This window comes from Liolophura sinensis, chromosome 3, assembly GCF_032854445.1.
Source record: "Liolophura sinensis isolate JHLJ2023 chromosome 3, CUHK_Ljap_v2, whole genome shotgun sequence".
In the NCBI taxonomy this organism is placed as follows: domain Eukaryota; kingdom Metazoa; phylum Mollusca; class Polyplacophora; order Chitonida; family Chitonidae; genus Liolophura; species Liolophura sinensis.
This window is the reverse complement of record NC_088297.1, coordinates 16185249-16209125: the sequence shown is the minus strand read 5'-3', so window position 1 is coordinate 16209125 and position 23877 is coordinate 16185249. Positions and strand designations below refer to the sequence as shown.

Below are 23877 nucleotides of genomic sequence, written 5' to 3'. Positions count from 1 at the left end.
TTTAAGTTAGAACTAAGGTAAACCCCAACATAAATATGCAAATGAAGATGTCAAAAAATTCTCATAAACATAAATATTCTTAAAGCTTCCAAGAGAATAAAGAGTCACCTACACCTTTTCAAAATAAATGAGAAAATATCAGACTAGCTCTGAAAACTAAAAATCAGATTCTTGGCATAAAAAATATTCAAGCATATCCTCATAATCACAAAAATTCTGCTCAACAGACCCTTTTGGTCACTTATCCTTCATGTAGTACTAATCACAAAGACAGAAATTAAGATAACTAAGTAAAAAAGCCACCATTATCTTACATGTTAAGGCCTCCGTAGGGCACAAGTAGACTACAGGGTAAGTACCGATAAGTACAAATGCATGCAATTGCATGTCATGATCGCAAATGTAGTATTAAAATAAATTAAACATGTAATTAATCTGAATGACTTTGGAATCCTCAAGCTTCAGACCTTGGATTTCTTGTGTTGCGACTTCAGTTTGGAAGAAGCAACTTTTGACTAAGCACATTCATATGTATATACACTTGAGATACGATGTATACATGTATATCTACAAGTCATAAAAATAAACACAGATCAAGTAAATATAAACGAAACTTAAAAACCCATACATGTATGGGTAAATCCCCAAATTTCCCCCAAAACAGAAGATTAAAATAACGATTTTTTTCTGTATAATTTAGTCAACATTGGTCATAATTTATGAGGTCATCTTCACAAGGATGTTGGAAACTTTCAAACTTGTGATTTACGTTTTGTTTTAAATAAAGTACAATGCTCTAATTATAGTCAAACAAGATCGCTCTCTGTCACAACGCTTTCAAAATTGCACGTGACTAAACTAAGTTAAATCATAATACGAGTAATTAAACTGATAATTAAACTTAAGTATTTTCATCCAGTTTTTTTGCGCAGGATCATTTTTCTTGCACAACTTCCAAGAATTATCACCTTTATCTTTTAAGTATTACCCTTCGTAAGATTTCACATATTTTTTCTGTTACTTATCACCATCAGACAGTCTTTGAGATCTCTTCATTTTACACGATTCATAAACATCACAATTTCAAGTGTAGTGTAGATTCCATCTTCTTTCTTTTTTTCATTTACAGATCATACTTTTATTATTCCATGACATCATTTTCCTCTGATGGATTACACCTTAATATTTCCTAAATACCATCATGATACCATCATGATACCATCATGATAGTAGGGTAGCTTTAAATCGACACGTCTGTCTCCTTTTTGTTTTTCGTTTTGTTTTTAGCTTTACTTTATTCATCATCATACTCCACAAGGTCGTTTTCTCGGACAACCTCGGACTGGTGGTAACGCCCTCTCTCTGCGAAGTCTTCGTTGTCCTCTGTCAGCTGAGATGCCATGGTTGACATGGCTGGCGTGTTCGGTGTGACAATCACCTGTTCAGGTGGTGGTGGGCCACGTCTGGCGGAAAAGAAAAAACACAAATGTGAAATTTGCAAAGACTTCAAATTTATCTATTTGTTTATTTCACTGATTAGTGTTTTAAGCCTTACTAAAGAATATTTCACTTATATACGACTATGGTATCATTAGCATTATGGTGGAAGGAAACTGGCCAGAGCCCGGGGGAAACCCACGACCATCTACAAAGTGCTGGCAGACCTTCCCACTTACGGCCGGAGAGAAAACCAGGAGTTCAAATTAAGGGATATGATTACTAAGAACGCAGTATTTGAGGAATATCTGATTTATTTATTTGATCGGTGTTTTACGCCGTACTCAAGAATATTTCATTTATACGACGGTGGCCAGCATTATGGTGGGAGGAAACTGGGCAGAGCCTGAAAGAACCCACGACCATCCGCAGGTTGCTGGCAGACCTTCCTACGTACAACCGGAGAGGAAGAGCTGGACTCCGTGTAAGGAATAAGGAAACTTTTTACTGAACACATCACCAAATAATAATAAAAGCGGTGATGGCATCTGGCGGGGAGATAAAAAGATAAAGCTGAAATTACTGACAAGACTGTAAATTTAAAGGAGGTGTAGTTGCTGAGTGAGTGAGTGCTTGGGGTTTAACGTCGTACTCAACAATTTTTCAGTCATATGACGACGAAGGAATCATTAGGGTGCATGTACATGTAATGTGCCTCCTTGTTGCAGGACGGATTTCCACCGCTCTTTTATTTAGTACTGCTTCACTGAGACGACTTACCGAAGGCAAGTAAGCCGCCCCGCCCGAGCCATTATACTGATACGGGTCAACTAGTCGTTGCACTATCCCCTTCATGCTGAACGCCAAGCGAGGAAGTTACAACTTCCTCTTTTAAAGTCCTAGGTGTGACTCGATCAAGGATTGATCCTGGATCTGTGTAGTTGCTGAGAACTTAGCTTGTAATTTATTTATCACATCTGATTGGTGTTTAATATTGTACTCTAGAATATCTCACTCATACGATGGTGGACAATATTATGGTTGGAGGAAACTGGGCAGAGCTCAGGGGAAACCTTCGACCATCTGCAGATTGCTGGCAGATCTTCCTATGTCAGCCGAAGAGAAAGGCACCATGAGCCGGACTTGAACTTGCAGCCACAGCACCGGTGAGTGACTCAGTGTGTTAAGATTGAAGACTAAATCCCATGCTAAATTAATACAAAATTTGATACAGTTATTACACGGAAACCAACAACCGATAAAAATGAAACGAATCATTATTCAAATGCCAAATTTATACATGCATCCGGTTGTTTTTAAAACTTGATCTTACATTCCACAAATCGATGACAGAAGAGAGCATGCTTATAATAAGATATAACATCTCTGCTTTTGCATCTTGATAAATTTTTTCAGATACTTTTCACAACAAAAAATCCACATTCTGATTGGCTAATTTACCCAATGCTGAGTACATTACTGATGAGAACAAAAAAAAATTGCATCATGTCTGGTTTCCATGGTAACTCACCTGCAGCAACTTTGTAAACTTCCTTTGACCCATTCGTACAGGTTAAACTCGGCAATACCTGAAATTAAGCGCACCATGTTTAACGATAAAGTTACCTGTATCTATAATGTCACAAATAATTACATGTACAGGTGCATTTTATAACTTCCTTTCTCATATTTTTAAGTACTGTATTTATTTCAAAAATTTCCACATCCAAAGCAACAAGAAGAAACACCCCAATCACCATAGTGTCAAACCAATGGGTAAACGCAACGAATGTAGTTATACACGTGTCAACTTTACTGTTGTCGAACATGACCAGGTACACGTAACTCCTCTATCACTGTAATTCTTCAACCTTTTTCCATGTTCGTAAGGTGTTAATTCAAGCATATTCTAAAGGCATTTTTCCGTGTTGACTGATCAAATTATACTTTTTGTGAAGCCCTGAAACTGGACAATCTTACCAATGTAGTTTTGTTCCCAAAATCAAATTAAAAATGTGCATAAACTGCACTGAAAGTTGCTCTCAAATGCGAAAAGGTTCAGGAATTAAGGTAAAATTAACAGCCCTTCTATATTCTACATTCTGGCCAATGAAAAAGCTAGATATATATCCCTGAGTATTTCATCTGCAGCCAATCCACCTGGGGCTGGATTCAAACAAGCAATCTCATTGGTCAATGACTTCATTCACTTTGACAAAGGTGATAACAATTTATATATTCTGTTGATCTCTTTAATATCTGTTACAGCATTTTTTTTATTAAGCTTTGATCTCCTACTAATTGTTACAGTTTGTCATTTAACAGAAGTGGTGAAACTCAAACTTGTGATTGCACTGGTCAAAGGCAAATATCTTGAGTGAGTGAGTGAGTGAGTGAGTGAGTGCTTGGGGTTTAATGTCGTACTCAACAATTTTTCACTCATATGACGACAAAGGAACCATTAGGGTGTATGAAATGTGCCTCCTTGTCGCAGGACGGATTTCCACCACTCTTTTATCTAGTGCTGCTTCACTGAGACAACTTACTGAAGGCAAGTAAGCCGCACCAACCGAGCCATTAGACTGATACGGGTCAACCAGTCGTTGCACTATCCCTCGCCAAGTGAGAAAGTTACAATTTCCTCTTTTAAATTCTTAAGTGTGACTCTACCCAGGATTGACCCTGGGTCTACCGCTCACAAAGAGGACACTCTACCAACTATGCTATCAGGGCCTGTCCAATATTTTGAACAGAGAATGCTTAGCCCACAATGGAAAAAAACAACAATGTCTTACCTGGAAAATAGCCTGGGCTGGCCTGACCAATATACACATACACCACAATAAAGAGAGTGACTTCCGCTAGAGCGTACATCCACTGTATACTGAACATAATCACCAGACAGATGAAGGTCTGTGAGAAAACATGTAAATGTTACCGTCAGTAACCATGGAAACAATATACACATACACCACAATAAAGAGAGTGACTTCTGCTAGAGCGTACATCCACTGTATACTGAACATAATCACCAGACAGATGAAGGTCTGTGAGAAAACATGTAAATACCACAATAAAGAGAATGACTTCTGCTAGAGTGTACATCCACTGTATACTGAACATAATCACCAGACAGATGAAGGTCTGTGAGAAAACATGTAAATGTTACCATCAGTAACCATGGAAACAATATACACATACACCACAATAAAGAGAGTGACTTCTGCTAGAGCGTACATCCACTGTATACTGAACATAATCACCAGACAGATGAAGGTCTGTGAGAAAACATGTAAATGTTACCATCAGTAACCATGGAAACAATATATACATATACCACAATAAAGAGAGTGACTTCTGCTAGAGTGTACATCCACTGTATACTGAACATAATCACCAGACAGATGAAGGTCTGTGAGAAAACATGTAAATGTTACCATCAGTAACCATGGAAACAATATACACATACACCACAATAAAGAGAGTGACTTCTGCTAGAGCGTACATCCACTGTATACTGAACATAATCACCAGACAGATGAAGGTCTGTGAGAAAACATGTAAATGTTACCATCAGTAACCATGGAAACAATATATACATATACCACAATAAAGAGAGTGACTTCCGCTAGAGTGTACATCCACTGTATACTGAACATAATCACCAGACAGATGAAGGTCTGTGAGAAAACATGTAAATGTTACCGTCAGTAACCATGGAAACAATATATACATATACCACAATAAAGAGAGTGACTTCTGCTAGAGCGTACATCCACTGTATACTGAACATAATCACCAGACAGATGAAGGTCTGTGAGAAAACATGTAAATGTTACCATCAGTAACCATGGAAACAATATACACATACACCACAATAAAGAGAGTGACTTCTGCTAGAGCGTACATCCACTGTATACTGAACATAATCACCAGACAGATGAAGGTCTGTGAGAAAACATGTAAATGTTACCGTCAGTAACCATGGAAACAATATACACATACACCACAATAAAGAGAGTGACTTCTGCTAGAGCGTACATCCACTGTATATTGAACATAATCACCAGACAGATGAAGGTCTGTGAGAAAACATGTAAATGTTACCGTCAGTAACCATGGAAACAATATACACATACACCACAATAAAGAGAGTGACTTCTGCTAGAGCGTACATCCACTGTATACTGAACATAATCACCAGACAGATGAAGGTCTGTGAGAAAACATGTAAATGTTACCGTCAGTAACCATGGAAACAATATACACATATACCACAATAAAGAGAGTGACTTCTGCTAGAGCGTACATCCACTGTATACTGAACATAATCACCAGACAGATGAAGGTCTGTGAGAAAACATGTAAATACCACAATAAAGAGAATGACTTCTGCTAGAGTGTGCATCCACTGTATACTGAACATAATCACCAGACAGATGAAGGTCTGTGAGAAAACATGTAAATGTTACCATCAGTAACCATGGAAACAATATATACATATACCACGATATATATTTTGAATCTGGTTATCCACTTGACTATTTACTGAACATTTGACAGATAACTGATGATCACATGATATCTGGCCCCGAGATCAGGTAGCGACCTTAGACTTCAGTGAAAACTTTAAATTACTTTAAAATTGCTGTTTTTTATAATACAAGCAGAAAATTAAAAATAGAAAAAAAAAAAAAAGCTGTACAACGAATTTCAGCTAAAGAAATGAAAAGGAACAGACCGAATTTAATGAATGAAGTTTTGACTTAAGTGTAAGATCGCTTTGTGGTCCAGACATGCAGATCAAACAGGAAAAAGGGCAAGTGATCTCCCACAAACTTCATGAAAGACTACCTGAATGGCCCTATACATTCACTGCTGACCAATTAATGCAAAACAAGGACCCAGCAAATTTCTGTGCTTCCTTGTTCCAGAGTATTCATATTAAGGTATATTTATTTATTTGAATGGTGTTTTATGCTGTACTTGTGAATAATGAAGGTATAATACAAGCCTATAAATACTCACCCCAAGGAACGATACCCATCTGTTGCAGAACTTTGAATACCACGAACTTCGCATTTTGATAATGTCTGTATTGGGCTTCCGGACCGGTTCTAAATTACGTCCAAAAAATTTATTTATTTCACTGGTGTTTTGGCATACAAAAGAATATTTCACTTATATGACGGAGGCCAGCATTATAGTGGGAGGAAATTGGGCAGAGCCAGGGACACCCACGACCATCCGCAGGTTACTGCCAGACCTTCCCACTTACTGCCGGAAAGGAAGCCAGCATGAGCTGGCCTTGAATTCACAGCGACCACATTGGAGGAGGGCTTCTGGGTCATTACGCTGTGCTAACAGGCTAACCAACTGAGCCACGCTGGCTTCCTCTCCAGTCATATGTGGGAAGGTCTGGGTTTTCCCGGCGCTCAGCCTGGTTCCTACGATGTTTACATTGTAATTAAAATATTCCTCACTATCAAGAAAACATAAATAATTTAATCCTTCAAGTACAGTGTGTCTGTCCTACCATCACTTACATGTATGTAATCTTCTCTAGAGGATGTAGAGAGTAGCTTTGACTTCAAATCAGGGATCACAAAGATGACCTCAATTTAGCGATTACAAAGGTGACCTCAAATTAGCGATCACAAAGGTGACCTCAAATTAGCGATTACAAAGATGACCTCAAATTAGTGATCACAAAGGTGACCTCAAATTAGTGATCACAAAGGTGACCTCAAATTAGCGATCACAAAGGTGACCTCAAATTAGCGATCACAAAGAAGACCTCAACTTAGCGATCACAAAGATGACTTTCTCATTATGCAAACATGAAGAACGACCTATAATTTCACCATTGACAACTCATTCTGATAGTTCTACAGCGGCCAGTTTCACAAAGCAGCGTGTGACATGTCTGTATCGTACATTTGTGTTACGATATTTCAAACAGAAGTCACCATTACCGTACCACTGTCCTATATGTGCGATTATCATACGTATACAACATCTTTGAGAAACTGGGCCCTGATCTTTATATAAAAGCGTAACTACGATGGTAAATGTGGCTGCTAGCCAAAATGTATGTTCCAGCACCAAGGTAATATTTCATGACATTCACTGAATTACCTCTCATAAAAAAAATTAACTTTTTCGTTGATAAAAATGTAGATAATTTTGTTGTATTTCATGAATATGTACATGAATTACATGCACAGATGCCGTGTTGTTTTAAAATTACAAGAATATCATCTATCATTACATTTCACACACATTAATGATACTGGATGTCCCCCAAGTCTTCTTGAGGTCCCCACTCTAAAGGTTAAACTATACAAATATTGGACCGCAGGAATGTCTGTGTGCCTACCTCCACTGCTGTCCAGAAGCTGTGATGTGTCTCGGAACTCATCCATGGATGGGCGCTTCTTTGTGGCGTCAAAGTCCGGTGACACTGGAGTGGTGGGTTCGCTTGGACTGGCTGCGCTACCCTGTCGCACCAGACTGTGGCCTCGCTGGTGAAGACGCTCCGGGAACAGTTTGTCTAAATCTGTCGCAAATTTTTGAAAAGAGTCTTTATGCGTGGTTTCTTGGGGAATGTGACCCGTGGATCCGTAACTCGACTTGCCATTAGGAAGTGCCGCTTGCCCAGTAGCTACCTGTTTTGATGCCTGCTGCGATCCATTGTAAAAGCGCGACTCTCGCTGCTGGCGTTTGTCGTAGCTCATGGCAAGAGCGAAGTAGGAATAGTCAATGGCCGCATAGGTCATCATAAATGCAGTGGTTACAATCGGGGCTAACGTGTTGACTTGCCCAACCAAAATAAACAATATGACGATGAGAAAAATTACCACAAGGGCATAGACTGGTACCTTGTTTGGGCCTCGCTGAAAACCAAAAAAGACAAAACAAATATTTAGATTCACACATACCTAAGTTAAAAAATGATTACATTTAAGGACAAATCGTTTTCAGAAAAGACCAATAACATACATGTACAGTAAAATTCATAGCAACTTGACACGAGAGTTTTTTCCACCCTTAATCCCGCAAAATATCTGAAAAGAACTTAATTAATTTATGCACAAGTTGGTGTTTCTCAGCATAATGCCATAAATCAGAAATTAGTTTTAACTGAAACTTCAACTGCATACACTTCTACAAATTCCGTATCCACACAATTATCATTTACAAAAACTGTGCCGTGCCAGGAGTTTACAAAACATATATACGTCCACCCACCCCCCCCAACCCCCACCACCCTCACCCCCACCATACTTATTGAGAATATCAAGTTAGACATTAGGTACCCTAATTCCTCAAACTTTCCGCATATGAAATTTGAATTCGGGGACAGAACTACATTGGTTGGATTAGCCATTTTTGGGCTTCACAAAAAGTATAATTTTATCAGTCATATCAGTTTACACCAAATACTGCCTTCAGAATACGCTGAAATCAACACCTTGCAAACATGCGAATAGGTTGAAGAATTCTAGTAGCTGTAGTTTTTTCAAAAGTCTTGCCCAATGACTTTGTCTAAATCTTGTCCACAATATGACGCCACACAATTACATGTATTCACCCAGTCACAGGTGAGTGCACACTAAAATACCTCTTTTTATATTTGCATGACACCATAATAGCAAGTGCATCATCCTTACCCCGTTCCCAAGGATCTTGATGATCGGGATTGTGTTTTCATTGGCGATGGACTGAAGGATTCTGGGAGGTCCGTAGAGGCTGCTCATACAGGATGACACAGAAGATATGTACAGGCCAGCCAGCCAGAGAACGCCTACTATGGATACCTGCAGAAACAAAGGTCGATTGACTGACTGGTTGCCTGACTGACTGGTTGATAAACTGACTGGCTGATTGACTAACTGGTTGATTGACTGACTGTTTGATTGGCTGACTTGCTGATTGTCTGACTGGTTGATTGACTTACTTGCTGATTGACTGACTGGTTGATTGACTGACTGGTTAATTGACTGACTGGTTGATAAACTGTCTGGCTGATTGACTGACTCGCTGATTGACTAACTCGCTGATTGACTGACTAGTTGATTGACTGACTGGTTAATTGACTGACTGGTTGATTGGCTGACTGGTTGATTGGCTGACTTGCTGATTGTCTGACTGGTTGATTGACTTACTTGCTGATTGACTGACTAGTTGATTGACTGACTGGTTGATTGACTTACTTGCTGATTGACTGACTGGTTGATTGACTGACTGGTTAATTGACTGACTGGTTGATAAACTGACTGGCTGATTGACTGACTCGCTGATTGACTAACTCGCTGATTGACTGACTGGTTGATTGACTGTCTGGTTGATTGACTGACTGGTTAATTGACTGACACGTTGATAAACTGACTGGCAGATTGACTAACTTGCTGATTGACTGACTAGTTGATTGACTGACTGGTTGATTGACTGACAGGTTGATTGACTGACTGGTTGATTGACTGACTGGTTGATTGACTGATGTTTAACTAAAGACAATCTTCACTTTGGTAGAAGCTTTGGATAACTAATCAGAGCTCTATTTGAACATACTTATTTTATTTTCTTATTTCATCGGTGTTTTATGCTGTATTTAAGAATATGACAGTTAAACAATGGCGGCCACAACTATGGTGGGAGGAAAAAAGGCAAAGCACAGGGGAAACACACAACCATCTGCAAGTTGCTGTCAGACCTTCCCACATACGGCCGGAGAGAAAGCCAACATGAGCTCACAACAACTGCAATGGTAAAAGCACCTGGACCATTGCACTTTGCTGGCACAATAACTACCTCGACCACAAAAATCCCTATCTGAACATGACCTCCTGATCAAGGGCTAAGGAATTTCCAACAAAAGTTATATTAGCCCCTCAGGCCTGTAGAAGTCTTATTCTGCTTATAAGTTTAGTTGAAGCCACTGACCTTTTCAGCAATGTTGTAGTCGTCTTGTAGGGAAGCTCTCGTGCATGTCGCTCCCAGGACAATGGTGAAAGACAGGTACAGGCATGTGCTGAAACCAATCAAAAACAGAAATGATGTGAAACCGATTAAAACACTAATGATGTCAAAACTGATCAAAACACAAATAATGTGAAACTGAGCCCAAAACACTAATAATGTTTAAAACTGATCCAAAAGACTAATAATGTGAAACTGATCCGAAACACTAATGATGTTTAACCCTGATCCAAAGCAATAATGTTTAAAACCCATCCAAAACGCTTATGTTTGAAACTAATCCAAAACACTAATAATGTTTAAAACTGATGCAAAACACTAATAATGTTTAAACCTGATGCAAAACACTAATAATGTTTAAACCTGATGCAAAACACTAATAATGTTTAAACCTGATGCAAAACACTAATAATGTTTAAACCTGATGCAAAACACTAATAATGTTTAAAACTGATGCAAAACACTAATAATGTTTAAACCTGATGCAAAACACTAATAATGTTTAAAACTGATGCAAAACACTAATAATGTTTAAACCTGATGCAAAACACTAATAATGTTTAAAACTGATGCAAAACAATAAAAATGTGAAACTGCTCCGAAACAGTTGTAATGTTTTAAACTGCTCCAAAACACTAATAATGTTTAAAAGTGCTCCAAAACACTAATAATGTTTAAAACTGATGCAAAACAATAATAATGTGAAACTGCTCAACAACACTAATAACATTTAAAACTGCCCCAAAACACTAATAATGTTTAAAAGTGTTCCAAAACACTAATAATGTTTAAAACTGATGCAAAACAATAATAATGTGAAACTGCTCCAAAACAGTTATAATGTTTTAAACCGCTCCAAAACACTAATAATGTTTAAAACTGCTCCAAAACATTAATAATGTTTAAACCTGATGCAAAACAATAATAATGTTTAAAAGTGCTCCAAAACACTAATAATGTTTAAAACTGATGCAAAACAATAATAATGTGAAACTGCTCCGAAACAGTTATAATGTTTTAAACTGCTCCAAAACACTAATAATGTGAAACTGATCCAAAACACTAATAATGTGAAACTGATCCTAAACATTAATAATGTTTAAAACTGATCCAAAACAATAATAATGTGAAACTGATCCAAAACAATAATAAAGTTAAAACTGATCAAAACACTAATTATGTTTAATACTAATCCAAAACACTAATAATGTGAAACTGATCCAAAACACTAATAATGTTAAAACTAATCTAAAACACTAATAATGTGAAACTGATCCAAAACACTAATAATGTTAAAACTAATCTAGAACACTAATAATGTGAAACTGATCCAAAACACTAATAATGTTAAAACTAATCTAAAACACTAATAATGTGAAACTGCTCCAAAACACTACTAATGTTTAACACTGCTCCAAAACACTACTAATGTTTAAAACTGATCTAAAACACTCATAATGTGAAACTGATGCAAAACACTAATAATGTTAAAACTAATCTAAAACACTAATAATGTGAAACTTAATCCAAAAGACTAATATTGTGAAAATGATTTAAAGCCGCTGATAAAATTATTCTTGTTGTGAAGCCCTGGAGTTAACAAAACCAGCCAATGTAGTTCTGTCTCCAAAATCAAATTATAAGTGTGCATAAATTGTGCTGAAAGTTGCTCTTTCATTTGCAAACAGGTTGAGGAATTAGGGTAATTAGGGACAGGGTACATGTTATTTTGTTTTAAGCAAAATATGTAGTTGTCAACATGTGTTTGATGGGTTGAACCACCGTGACTGTTTTCTACTTCACTATATCATTCCTGTTATAATTAACAACAATAATTATTTCATCTGCCAACTCCTAAAACTATTTTCACACCATTCTTTACAAAACCTCAGGGAAAAAAAGGCCAACATCACATAAAATATATCACATCAAAACCTGGTGAAACCAAAACAATTTTTATCATGGAAGAAGAGGTTGGAAGAGTCATCAATCCACAAGACACACACACTCTCACCTGACACCCAGAGCTGACAACGTGCCGGTGGGAATGTTGTTGAAAGGATCGGCCAGATCTCCACTCATGTTAATCCCTGCCAAAATCCCTGTTACCGTGGCGAAGAACAGGCCAAAAATGCTGAAGAAACTTTCTCCTGGAAGATAATCTGGGCCGGAATTGTTCCTCAGGTTGACAAGACTATACCCCGTCACACCTGCCTCTGTAAGGGAGATATTTGTTGCGAATTTTTAAGACATATATTTACAAGACATTTGACATTATAACACGCATTAAAAAAGTACAAAAAACATATTCTCAACAAATGACACCACGTGCACTAGTACAGTACTGGGTACTGTAAATTCTTCACCTTTTCACAAATTTGCAAGCTGTTTGTTGGAGCATATTCTGAAGGTATTAGTATCGGTTGACTGATAAAATTATATTTTTGTTCAGCCCTGAAATTGGCCAACTCAACCAATGTAAATTTGTCTCCAGAATCAAATTAAAAAAGTGCATAAATTGCACTGAAAGTTGTTCTTTCATACATAAAATGGTTGAGCAATTAAGATACAAGTATGTGTGCAACTAGTACTGGAAAATATTTTAATAAAATTTGCCCAGTCACTTACTCCATCTGGCTTTCACACGCTGGTGTTACAAACTGCAGTCAACAGTACATGTAACAGAACTGTGTCTTTTAGTTACATGTATGCATTTATTTCATGAGGTTTTTACAACGTACTGAAAAATACTTCAGCTTCAAGATAGCGGTTAAGTTCATGGATGGAGGAAACCAAACAGAGCCTGGAAGGAAACCAAACAGAGATTGGAAGGAAACCAAGAAGAGCCTGGAAGGAAACCAAGCAGCGCCTGGAAGGAAACCACTGTTGTTCATAAAGTGGCGGTAAAACTCATGACTCAAACTTTATCAGAGCCAGACAGTCTATGAACTCATTGCTCAGGGATCTGTCATCTCCACACCTGAAAAAGGGTTCCTGAAATTGTTAAAACACACCTTCGGAGAATGTGGTACTTTTTCGCATCTGAAAGAGCAACTTTCAGTGCCATTTGTGGACATTTTTGATTTGGTTTGCTCGGTTTCCTCCCAACATACTACTGGCTGCTGTTGTATTTGTGAGATTTCCTTGAGTGGGCATAAAACACCAATGAAATAAATAAATAATTTGACTTCAGAGACAAAACTACATCGGAAAGATCAGTGTCAGGGCTTCAGAAAAAGTATAATTTTATCAGTCAGCACAGAATAATGCCTCCTTCTGTGCTTGAAGAAACATCTTGCAAACATTCAAAAAGGTTAAAGAATTACAGTAAGATAAATATCATTCATTCTATATAATACTTAAGCAACTTTTCTGTAATTCTTTAACTTTTTTGCATGTTTGCAAGGACTTTCAGAATTGCTGGGAAACACTTTTTGGGTTCTGTGAACATTTAACCTTAGAAAGGGAGGGAAACGTTTTTACCGGTAATAATTTAAGTATTAAGGGCATTTCATCAAATAAATTTTGGTGTTTGGTGTTTATTGTAGATCTAACTTCCATTTATTTTAGTAAAAAGTACCATAATCCCTCAACATTTTTGTTTAAAATGTATGAACTGTCACTTAATGATTGAGGCATCAGACTGCAAACTGTGGAAAAACGAAGGGAGAGAACTGGTATTCTAAACTTTGTCAATTTAAGTTATCTCCCCTACAAGAGGCGCACACTGCAGCATGTGTTAAGTACAACTTCCACAACAGCCTTGCATCAAACGAATCTCAGAATCTGAATTTCATCTCATGAAATTTCCTTGGTCAAGGAACTTGACTGTCTTTCTGTCCTGCATGTAATTCCTTGGCTGTGCTACTTCCTGTCCATCGTTAGCACTGCAGGCTCACTACACAGATTTAAAAAAGGTCCATTTTTCTTGACACCACTCCTGGCAACAAAGTACAAGCGTCTACTGACATCTTGGCCACAATTTGAAGGTTAACAACTCAAGTCTTCGGACAATTACCTCTGTTCAATGTTTACTAAGCAGTACTGAGTGAGTGGGACCACAAACTTTGTAGTTCCATGAATTTTTAAGCTGGGAACCGACCGTGAAATCCTCATGCCTGATATTCTGAAGGCATTATCATGTGTTAACTGATAAAATTATACTTTTTGTGAAGTCCTAAAACTGGGCCATCCTATCCTATCAATGTCGTTCTGTCTCCAAAATCAAATTAAAAATGTGCATAAACCGTATTCATAATTGCTTTTTCATATGCGAAAAGGTTGAGGAATTAGGCACCAAAGCTCCAAAACATAACATGGACAATAGTAGTTATAATACTTTATCTAAAGGGGTGTTTTAACAGGTATCAGGTACCAATGGCTATTTTCTGGACAGACCTTGGAGTTCAACTGAACAATAAGGTGACAGGGTTTTTGATTGCGCTACAACAAAGGGAGATAACCCCTACTGTACCTGGCACTGTGTGAAGAAAGGATCCCACAATGAGGTCCATAGTGGAGAGGAAGAGCGCGATAAGCAGCAGGAGCTGGAGACGAATTACCCACTTGACCCCTGCCACGTTGATGCCCATCAGGAGGAGGGTGATACCGATGGCCACACCTCTGGCGATCCATGGATTGTCCTCTCCTGCCAGAACCATGATTGACTCGCCGAATCCCATCACCGCCAGGGAGCAGCTTACGGCCTGTGGGCAGGGAAATCATCATGAGACTATTTTTTTATTCAGGGTTTAATGCAGTTGTTCGTTTATTTATTTGATTTACTATTATTTATTTGATTATTGCATTATTTATTAATTTATCTGATTGCTGTTTTATGCCGTACCCAAGAATATTCCACATACACGATGGTGGCCAGCAGCACGGTGGGAGGAAACCAGACTGAACCCAGTGGAAAACCATGATCATCCGCAGGCTGCAGGCAGACCCTCCAATGTGTGGCCCAAGAGGAAGCCAGCATGAGCTGGACTTAAACTCAGTGACACAATGGTGAGAGGCTCCTGTGCCATGCTGACACACTGACCACCTAGGCCACAGAGGGCCCAATTTTTCACTAATGGAATGCAATGCTATGTATGTATGAAAGTATACTTGGGGTTTCATACTGTACATGTACTTAGCAATTTTTATGTGATAAAATAGCATAATGCCTCAGACACCAGACATAACACCCCACCTAGTCCCATTATACTGTTTCCATGCTCTAACTTATCAGAGCGGAGCCTCTGATTTATTTATTTGATTGGTGTTTTACGCCGTACTCGAGAATACTTCACTTATACGACAGCGGCCAGCATTATGGTGGGAGGAAACCGGGCAGAGCCCAGGGGAAAACCCATGACCACCCGCAGGTTGGTGCCAGACCTTCCCACGTACGGCCGGAGAGGAAGCCAGCATAAGCTGGACTTGAACTCAGAGCGACCGCATTGGTGAGAGGCTCCTGGGTTATTACGCTGCGCTAGCGCGCTAACCAACTGAGGCATGGAGGCCCCCGAAGCCTTTGAGGCAGATGCCCTAACCATTAGGCCACTGAATCAGTCATTACACATTTATTGCTTGAGGGGATGAGGGAGAAGGGGGGGGAGAAACTAGATTAAACCATGCACCGCCATTCACCAGGATAACCTCTCGAGCTTGATCTTGATGGTTTCGAGCACTAGAGTGCATGTACATGTGTATATCTGACCCCTAAGCTGAACGGAGCGAAGCCAATCTCAGATCTCCTCCAATACAGGCATTACAGGTGAAAACTTGACTTACAATAAAAGACCTAAAGTTTCGTCCATGAGTAAGTTTCTTATTTTTTTCAGAGTCTTGGAGTTCTACTGATTTCAAAAAGCTGTCTTGAGAGGTGTTTGAAAGGTAGGATGATATCCTACTGGGAAAATGTAAATTTTAGCACCAAAACTAATATCTCATGACATTTATTTGCCTCCAAAAAGGCTCTTTTGTGGTCAAATTGGTAGGTCACTTACGGTAATTGGTTTTGTTTGACACATCAGATAAATGTTTCAGTAGCATACATTGTATACACATGTACACATACTGGTTGTGTACACAGTATTTGTGAAATTTTGTATTCCCAAAATCTTTGCCTCTCTGACAGGTTGTAAACATCATCAGACTTTTCGTTCAAATTTGTTACAACCAGTGGGAACTCGTGTTGATTTCAACACATTTAAATATTTTACATTTTGCATCATTTATTTGCTTTTGGCACAACATGTTGGTTTAATTTGCTAGAACATGTTTTCTTAAGTTTACTTACATTTTGTCACAACAGGTTTGCTGAATTTGTCACATTTTGTTACATTTTGTCACAACATGTACACAGCCAAATTATACATACACTGACAAATAAATTATATCACTTTTTCGCGTATCTCTTATTTATTTGATTGGTGTATTATGACGAACTCAAGAATATTTCACTTATCTGACAGCAGCCAGGATTAAGGTGGGAGAAAACCAGACAGAATCCGGGGGAAACCCAGGACCATCCACAGACTGCTGCCAGTCCTTCTCATCTTTGGCCGGAGAGGAAGCCAGAATGAGCTGGACTTGAACTCACAGCGATCGCAATGGTGAAAGGCTTTTGGGTCACTGCGCCGCACTGGTGTGCTAACCACCTTGACCATGTACTCACCAATGTCATGGCTGTGAGTTCAAGTCCAGCTCATGCTCATGCTGGCTTCCTCTCCGGCCATACATGGGAGAGTCTGTCAGCAACCTGCGGATGGTCATGGGTTTCCCCCAGGCTCTGCCCGGTTTCCTCCCACCGTAATGCTGGCTGCTGTCGTATAAGTGAAATATGCTCGAGTACGGCGTAAAACACCAATCAAATAAATAAATAAACTCTGACCAAGTATCTTTAATGACCAAAGTTCAAGTGAGCTTCAAAGTACAAGCTCATCAGTCAAAATTTATTATGAAAAGTTTTTATATACATAAAGCTACAGCCTTTGACACATGTACATGTATAAAATACATGGTTACATATTAAAACCACTTGTAAAAATTATGAAGGTCAATTTGCATTTTGTTACAAATTGCAAGTTCGTTTGAATAAAATTACTACAAATTGTCACAGAGAAATTTTTGTCAGCTTTCCTGATATGGCAATCTTCACGAGAGCTAAAGCAAAAGCAAAATACAGTACCTGCGCGAAGCAGTAAATAATTCCACACGCTCCCCCGATACGAGCTCCGAGGACATGAGATAAGAGGAAGTAGATGCCGCCACTCTCCATCCGACATCTCTCACACACACCTATGGCACTCAGTGCCGCGATCAGCGCCACAGAAACACTCATCAACACAACCAAGATGGAGTAGCCTATCCCAGCATTCCCCTGGAAAGTGACAAATCAAAATCAAGCTCAATGACCTGAATTGTTTGTTGACTTGTTTACTCAATTGTAATGGTCTTTTGGTTGAAATAAGTAATGCTTCACCCATGAGCTTGTACATGCCTGTATATCATGACTCTCCAGAATTCTTCACCTACAGGATATAGCAGACAGTGGCTTGCACACTACACTGGTGGAAGTAAAGTTATATGTCTGATGTCTTCAAGGAATGAAAAACGTCCCATATGTCCCCATTGCCACTGTCAACTGTTTACTAACCCCTAATCCCCCACAAACAACAAGACCCTGGTAATCTAGAAATTATTTGGCTAGAGCAGCGTAATGACCCAAGAGCATTTCACCAATGCAGTCACTGTGAGTTCAGGTCCAGCTCATGTTGGCTTCCTCTCCGGCCATACGTGGGTAGGTCCTCCAGCAACCTGCGGATGGTTGTGGGTTTCCCCCGGGCTCTGGCCAGTTTCCTCCTACCATAATACTGGCCGCCGTCGTATAAGTGAAATATTATTGAGTACGGCGTAAAACACCAATCAAACAAATAAATAGAGCTTATCTGTCAAAGACCAGGGTTGAACCCACACATACCTCAGTCAGGTTTAAAGGCCGAGAAAACCAAAAAATTACATCAAGTTCCGATGAATGAGTGCGAAAAGTTATTTCTAAATAGGGTCTTCAATATGTGTTTCAACTTTTCTTTAAAGAGAAAACTTAACACTTGAAAATACTTTTTGTATGGAGAGTATTTGGGACCACCTTTTGCTACATATACATTTAGTCTTTATGCAATAATATTATGCATAAGGATGCCACACATGTTTAATAGATACATCTGCACCAGAATTTGGCCTCTTCAGCTCACAAATATGTTCAACCTGAATTCTGGAAAATATTTATATTTTTAATATATTCATAAATATTATCATAATTCAGATTAAATGCTTATGTTTGGATATAAACAAAAATTTTACATTCAAATAAATTTATTTGACATGCATCACATCCTAATTAGGAACACTATTTGCAATGATGACAAATACCAAAAAGTGGTCCCATATACCCACCATACAGAAAAATTTTCAAATAACCTTTTCTCATGAGCACAAAAATTGAGCAAAATATTGAAAACCATTATTGTAATTGTAGTTTTTCATCTGCTTTTGGCATCCTGCTTAACTTTCTTCTCCTTTAATGATGGGAGAAAACTATATGGGAACTCCATGTACATGTACCACACAGAAATTTCCTGAAGTAAGGCCACAATCAAACTTTCTTTGGTCAAGGGCAACTGTTCTAAAGGGATGAAGTATAACTGGCTTGACCAGCAACTGCAGCTCGGCCATTTTGTTGGGGTGTCAATCACATACATGTAAGTTTGAATACCAGAAGACAGGTCCGCATCTAAGGCTGGACTGGCTTTGCTCCTGAACACATATATACCTCTTCATACAGGACTGGCTTTGCTCCTGAACACATATATACCTCTTCATACAGGACTGGCTCTGCTCCTGAACACATATATACCTCTTCATACAGGGCTGGCTTTGCTCCTGAACACATATTTACCTCTTCATACAGGACTGGCTTTGCTCCTGAACACATATATACCTCTTCATACAGGACTGGCTTTGCTCCTGAACACATATTTACCTCTTCATACAGGACTGGCTCTGCTCCTGAACACATATTTACCTCTTCATACAGGACTGGCTTTGCTCCTGAACACATATTTACCTCTTCATACAGGACTGGCTTTGCTCCTGAACACATATATACCTCTTCATACAGGACTGGCTTTGCTCCTGAACACATATTTACTTCTTCATACAGGCCTGGCTTTGCTCCTGAACACATATATACCTCTTCATACAGAACTGGCTTTGCTCCTGAACACATATATACCTCTTCATACAGGACTGGCTCTGCTCCTGAACACTTATATACCTCTTCATACAGGGCTGGCTTTGCTCCTGAACACATATTTACCTCTTCATACAGGACTGGCTTTGCTCCTGAACACATATATACCTCTTCATACAGGACTGGCTCTGCTCCTGAACACTTATATACCTCTTCATACAGGGCTGGCTTTGCTTCTGAACACATATTTACCTCTTCATACAGGACTGGCTTTGCTCCTGAACACATATTTACCTCTTCATACAGGACTGGCTTTGCTCCTGAACACATATTTACCTCTTCATACAGGACTGGCTCTGCTCCTGAACACATATTTACCTCTTCATACAGGACTGGCTTTGCTCCTGAACACATATTTACCTCTTCATACAGGACTGGCTTTGCTCCTGAACACATATATACCTCTTCATACAGGACTGGCTTTGCTCCTGAACACATATTTACCTCTTCATACAGGCCTGGCTTTGCTCCTGAACACATATATACCTCTTCATACAGAACTGGCTTTGCTCCTGAACACATATATACCTCTTCATACAGGACTGGCTTTGCTCCTGAACACATATATACCTCTTCATACAGAACTGGCTTTGCTCCTGAACACATATATACCTCTTCATACAGAACTGGCTTTGCTCCTGAACACATATATACCTCTTCATACAGAACTGGCTTTGCTCCTGAACACATATATACCTCTTCATACAGAACTGGCTTTGCTCCTGAACACATATATACCTCTTCATACAGAACTGGCTTTGCTCCTGAACACATATATACCTCTTCATACAGAACTGGCTTTGCTCCTGAACACATATATACCTCTTCATACAGGACTGGCTGCTCCTGAACACTTATATACCTCTTCATACAGAACTGGCTTTGCTCCTGAACACATATATACCTCTTCATACAGGACTGGCTATCAAATGTAAGCCATATTACCTTCAACCCCACTTACAGCTTGAATACTTTTAGTAAATTTTAAAACCTCTGCCCACCTCCACCCTTAACAAAACTTCCCCTGCAGAGTGAAAAAAAGGTGTATGCACATTGGTGATCGGTACGGCAAAGGATCTCCAAGGCACTACCTTTATTTATTTATTGATTTAAATATCTATTTATTTGATCCATGTTTTATACCCCACTCCATAATACTGCACCAATTTCAACGATGGGGGTGAGGGGGTGGCGTACAGGGGAACCCACAATCATCCACAGGTAGCTGGTAGATGTACGACTGGAGAGGAAGCCAGCACGAGCTGGGCACGACCCTCAATTACCACATTGGTGTGCATGTTTAATCTGCTCAGCCACGGAGGCCCAAGACGACCCCTTGTACACATGCATGTAAATAACCCATTGACCACTGTGGAAGGTCTGCCAGCAACCTGCGGATGGTCGTGGGTTTCCGCTACACTCTGGCCTGTTTCCTCCCACCATGATGCTGGCCGCCGTTGTATAAATGAAATATTCTTGAGTACGGCATAAAACATCAATCAAATAAATAAATGACCACTGTGGACTGCTTTTTGCCAAGGTCTAAAGTGGACAGATGAGAACTTCCCAGCCAAGACTGGGATTAAACCACGCAATGTCTTCTCTTTCCAAGTGATTCATCATCGAGTTGTATCTCAATGATGTTACGGGTAACAGGATAGAATTTAGTGCAACCATTTTGTCTTTTTAGACAACATGATTCAAAAAGGGCTATTTGAACAATAAATATACCTACCACGATCCAACCCATTCGGAGGAAAATAACAACACTGAGGATGGTAATCATACATGATGTGAACACGCCGTCCCACGTCCCGAATAACACTGGCTCCGAGATGAAGAAGTTAGCCTTCCACCAGGGTTTCTGGGATAGGTGCTAGAGATGAAAACAACATATATTGGAAGTCGATTTTTTTCACAATGAATTTTTGGATAACCTTCAGTAGTAGGTTCAATGGTTTTATATCTTTGCAAATTTGCTCTTTCAATACACTTTGTGTCCCACTGATTAGTTTCACATAATAACTGAGTTTTACTCCTCAGAAACACATGAAATTATGAAAAAGGATTAATTGTGAGTCAATATTTCAGCACCTTGTTTTATGGCCATTATCAGCAGGACTGATAATAGTTTTGTGAATTCACGCAACAAGTTTTTATTTCATTGTTTGAAATTTTGGCCAGCCTTATAAAACCCCAAATATCCATAATGAAAATAAAATTTTATCCACAAAAGTGTTGGCACTGATACATGTATTTATTTATTTGATTGGTGTTTTACGCCGTACTCAAGAATATTTCACTTATACGACGGCGGCCAGCATTATGGTGGGAGGAAACCGGGCAGAGCCAGGTGGAAACCCATGACCATCTGCATGTTACTGCCAGACATTCCCACATATGGCAGGAGAGGAAGCCAGCACGAGATGGACTTGAACTCACAGCGACCACATTGGTGAGAGGCACCTCGGTCATTACGCTGCGCTAGCGCGCTAACCAACTCAGCCACGAAGGTCCACTGATGCATGTATAAAAGAAAATAATTATTGGTTGCTTAAACTTATAGTTTTCCAGCAGGACATCATCACATGTTCCATTACAATCACCTGTCTAAGATCAGAAGAGCTCTTTGATGTCCAACTTATAGTCACAGGTGAGTGAGTGAGTGTGTGTGTGCTCGGGGTTTAACGTCGTACTAAACAATGTTTTAGTCATACGACGACGAAGGAATGCTTAGAGTGCATGTAATGTGCCTCCTTGCTGCAGGACAGATTTCCACCACTCCTTTATCTAATGCTGCACCAATGAGATGACTTACCGAAGGCAAATAAGCCACCCCACTCAAGCCCTTATACTGATACGGGTCAACCAGTTGTTGCCTTATCCACTACTGTAGTCATAGGTGAAATTTTAGGTTATTTATCATATCGAAAGTGCGTGTGCTATGCAATAACCACATAAGTTACGTGCTAGACATGCTAGACTCTCACCTCATCCTCGTGGAACAGTTCATTGCCTTTTCCCGGGTCTGACTGATCGTAGCCACCTTCGAGGTGATGATCAGAAGGGGTAGTGTCTCGCTGATAAGATCCCGCCTCCTGTTTTTCCGGATTTAGTCCAAACCGACTCCAATCCGGCTTCTTCTTCTCTTTCTTAGCTGTGGCCGACATCAGGACTGTACTTTCCGTATCTGAACTATCGGTCATTCTTTTACATCCAACCCACGCCAATGGCCTTGAACTCTTCTTCTGACCTTGACCTTCAGTTATACATGAACTCCCAGCATTGTCATAACAATCATAGGTTTCCACAGACTTTTGGCAGGAAATACTTAACACTCAAAATTCACTGCTTGCAGATTTGCACACATCCGATGGACTATGAAAAGCATTCAGCAAAATGTTGATTTTCCAACACAACAAAGACTTTGGCACAGTTGAAATAAGACCATATGGTCGCCGCAACCGATTCCAATCTATGGCACCAAGCGGCAGATCTATGGAAGCTGACTACAGACTGGTGGACCCTCGATCAAAACAATGATGTTGTTCCACAATTAAATCAATGAGGACCAACACACAAACCCTTGGATCAATGACTGCTCATTGATCTTGATTATGGAAAATATCCAGTGCTCTTTTGGCAACAGTGCAAGGTTTATAACCAATATTAATGAGCGACACAAATTTGGCACTTCGGCCACAAAGCCTTTTGACGCCCAGGCACACTGCACTCTGTCCACTTCCACAGACTGTTACCATGTAAGATGTATTTGGCCTTACACCGGCCACAGTAGCACACGACTAATCAATGTCCAAACTGGAAAAACGCAGTTGCCACGGCAACCAATGATTAACTACCAAATGACGTGATCGAATGTGGCTGAATAATCCAACGGTGACCAATATTTCCGGCTGCTGATGCCTGCCTGTGATGCAATTTGGGGATGCAGTGCAGCTGTTCAATACTAATCAACAAACAATGCGCAGCTGCTAATTCACCACAGTAATGATGACTTGACTTGATCTGATTTGACGCTTTGTTGCGTTCCAAAAGGCATCAGTATCCCTTGAACATGTGACAGTGTTTACGAGCAATCTTAAAGATATGATCCAAGATGGCCGGCCACGGTTTGATCTGCTCCTTGATGTTTA

The 23877-nt window shown here is 39.4% G+C and overlaps 1 protein-coding gene across 1 annotated transcript; it reads right to left on the bottom strand.

Moving 5' to 3' along the window:
- Positions 1–1281: 1281 nt before the first annotated feature.
- LOC135464063 (solute carrier family 12 member 8-like) lies at positions 1282–23603 on the bottom strand. The gene is made up of 12 exons (XM_064741542.1): positions 22714–23603; positions 21459–21599; positions 17600–17791; positions 14894–15125; positions 12434–12635; positions 10384–10471; positions 9111–9257; positions 7817–8333; positions 6466–6554; positions 4233–4350; positions 2969–3026; positions 1282–1463 (listed from the first exon to the last, which is right to left on the bottom strand). Exons 1-12 carry the CDS (start codon positions 22927–22929, stop codon positions 1295–1297), a joined length of 2169 nt encoding a protein of 722 aa, XP_064597612.1. The 5' UTR covers positions 22930–23603; the 3' UTR covers positions 1282–1294.
- Positions 23604–23877: the final 274 nt, after the last annotated feature.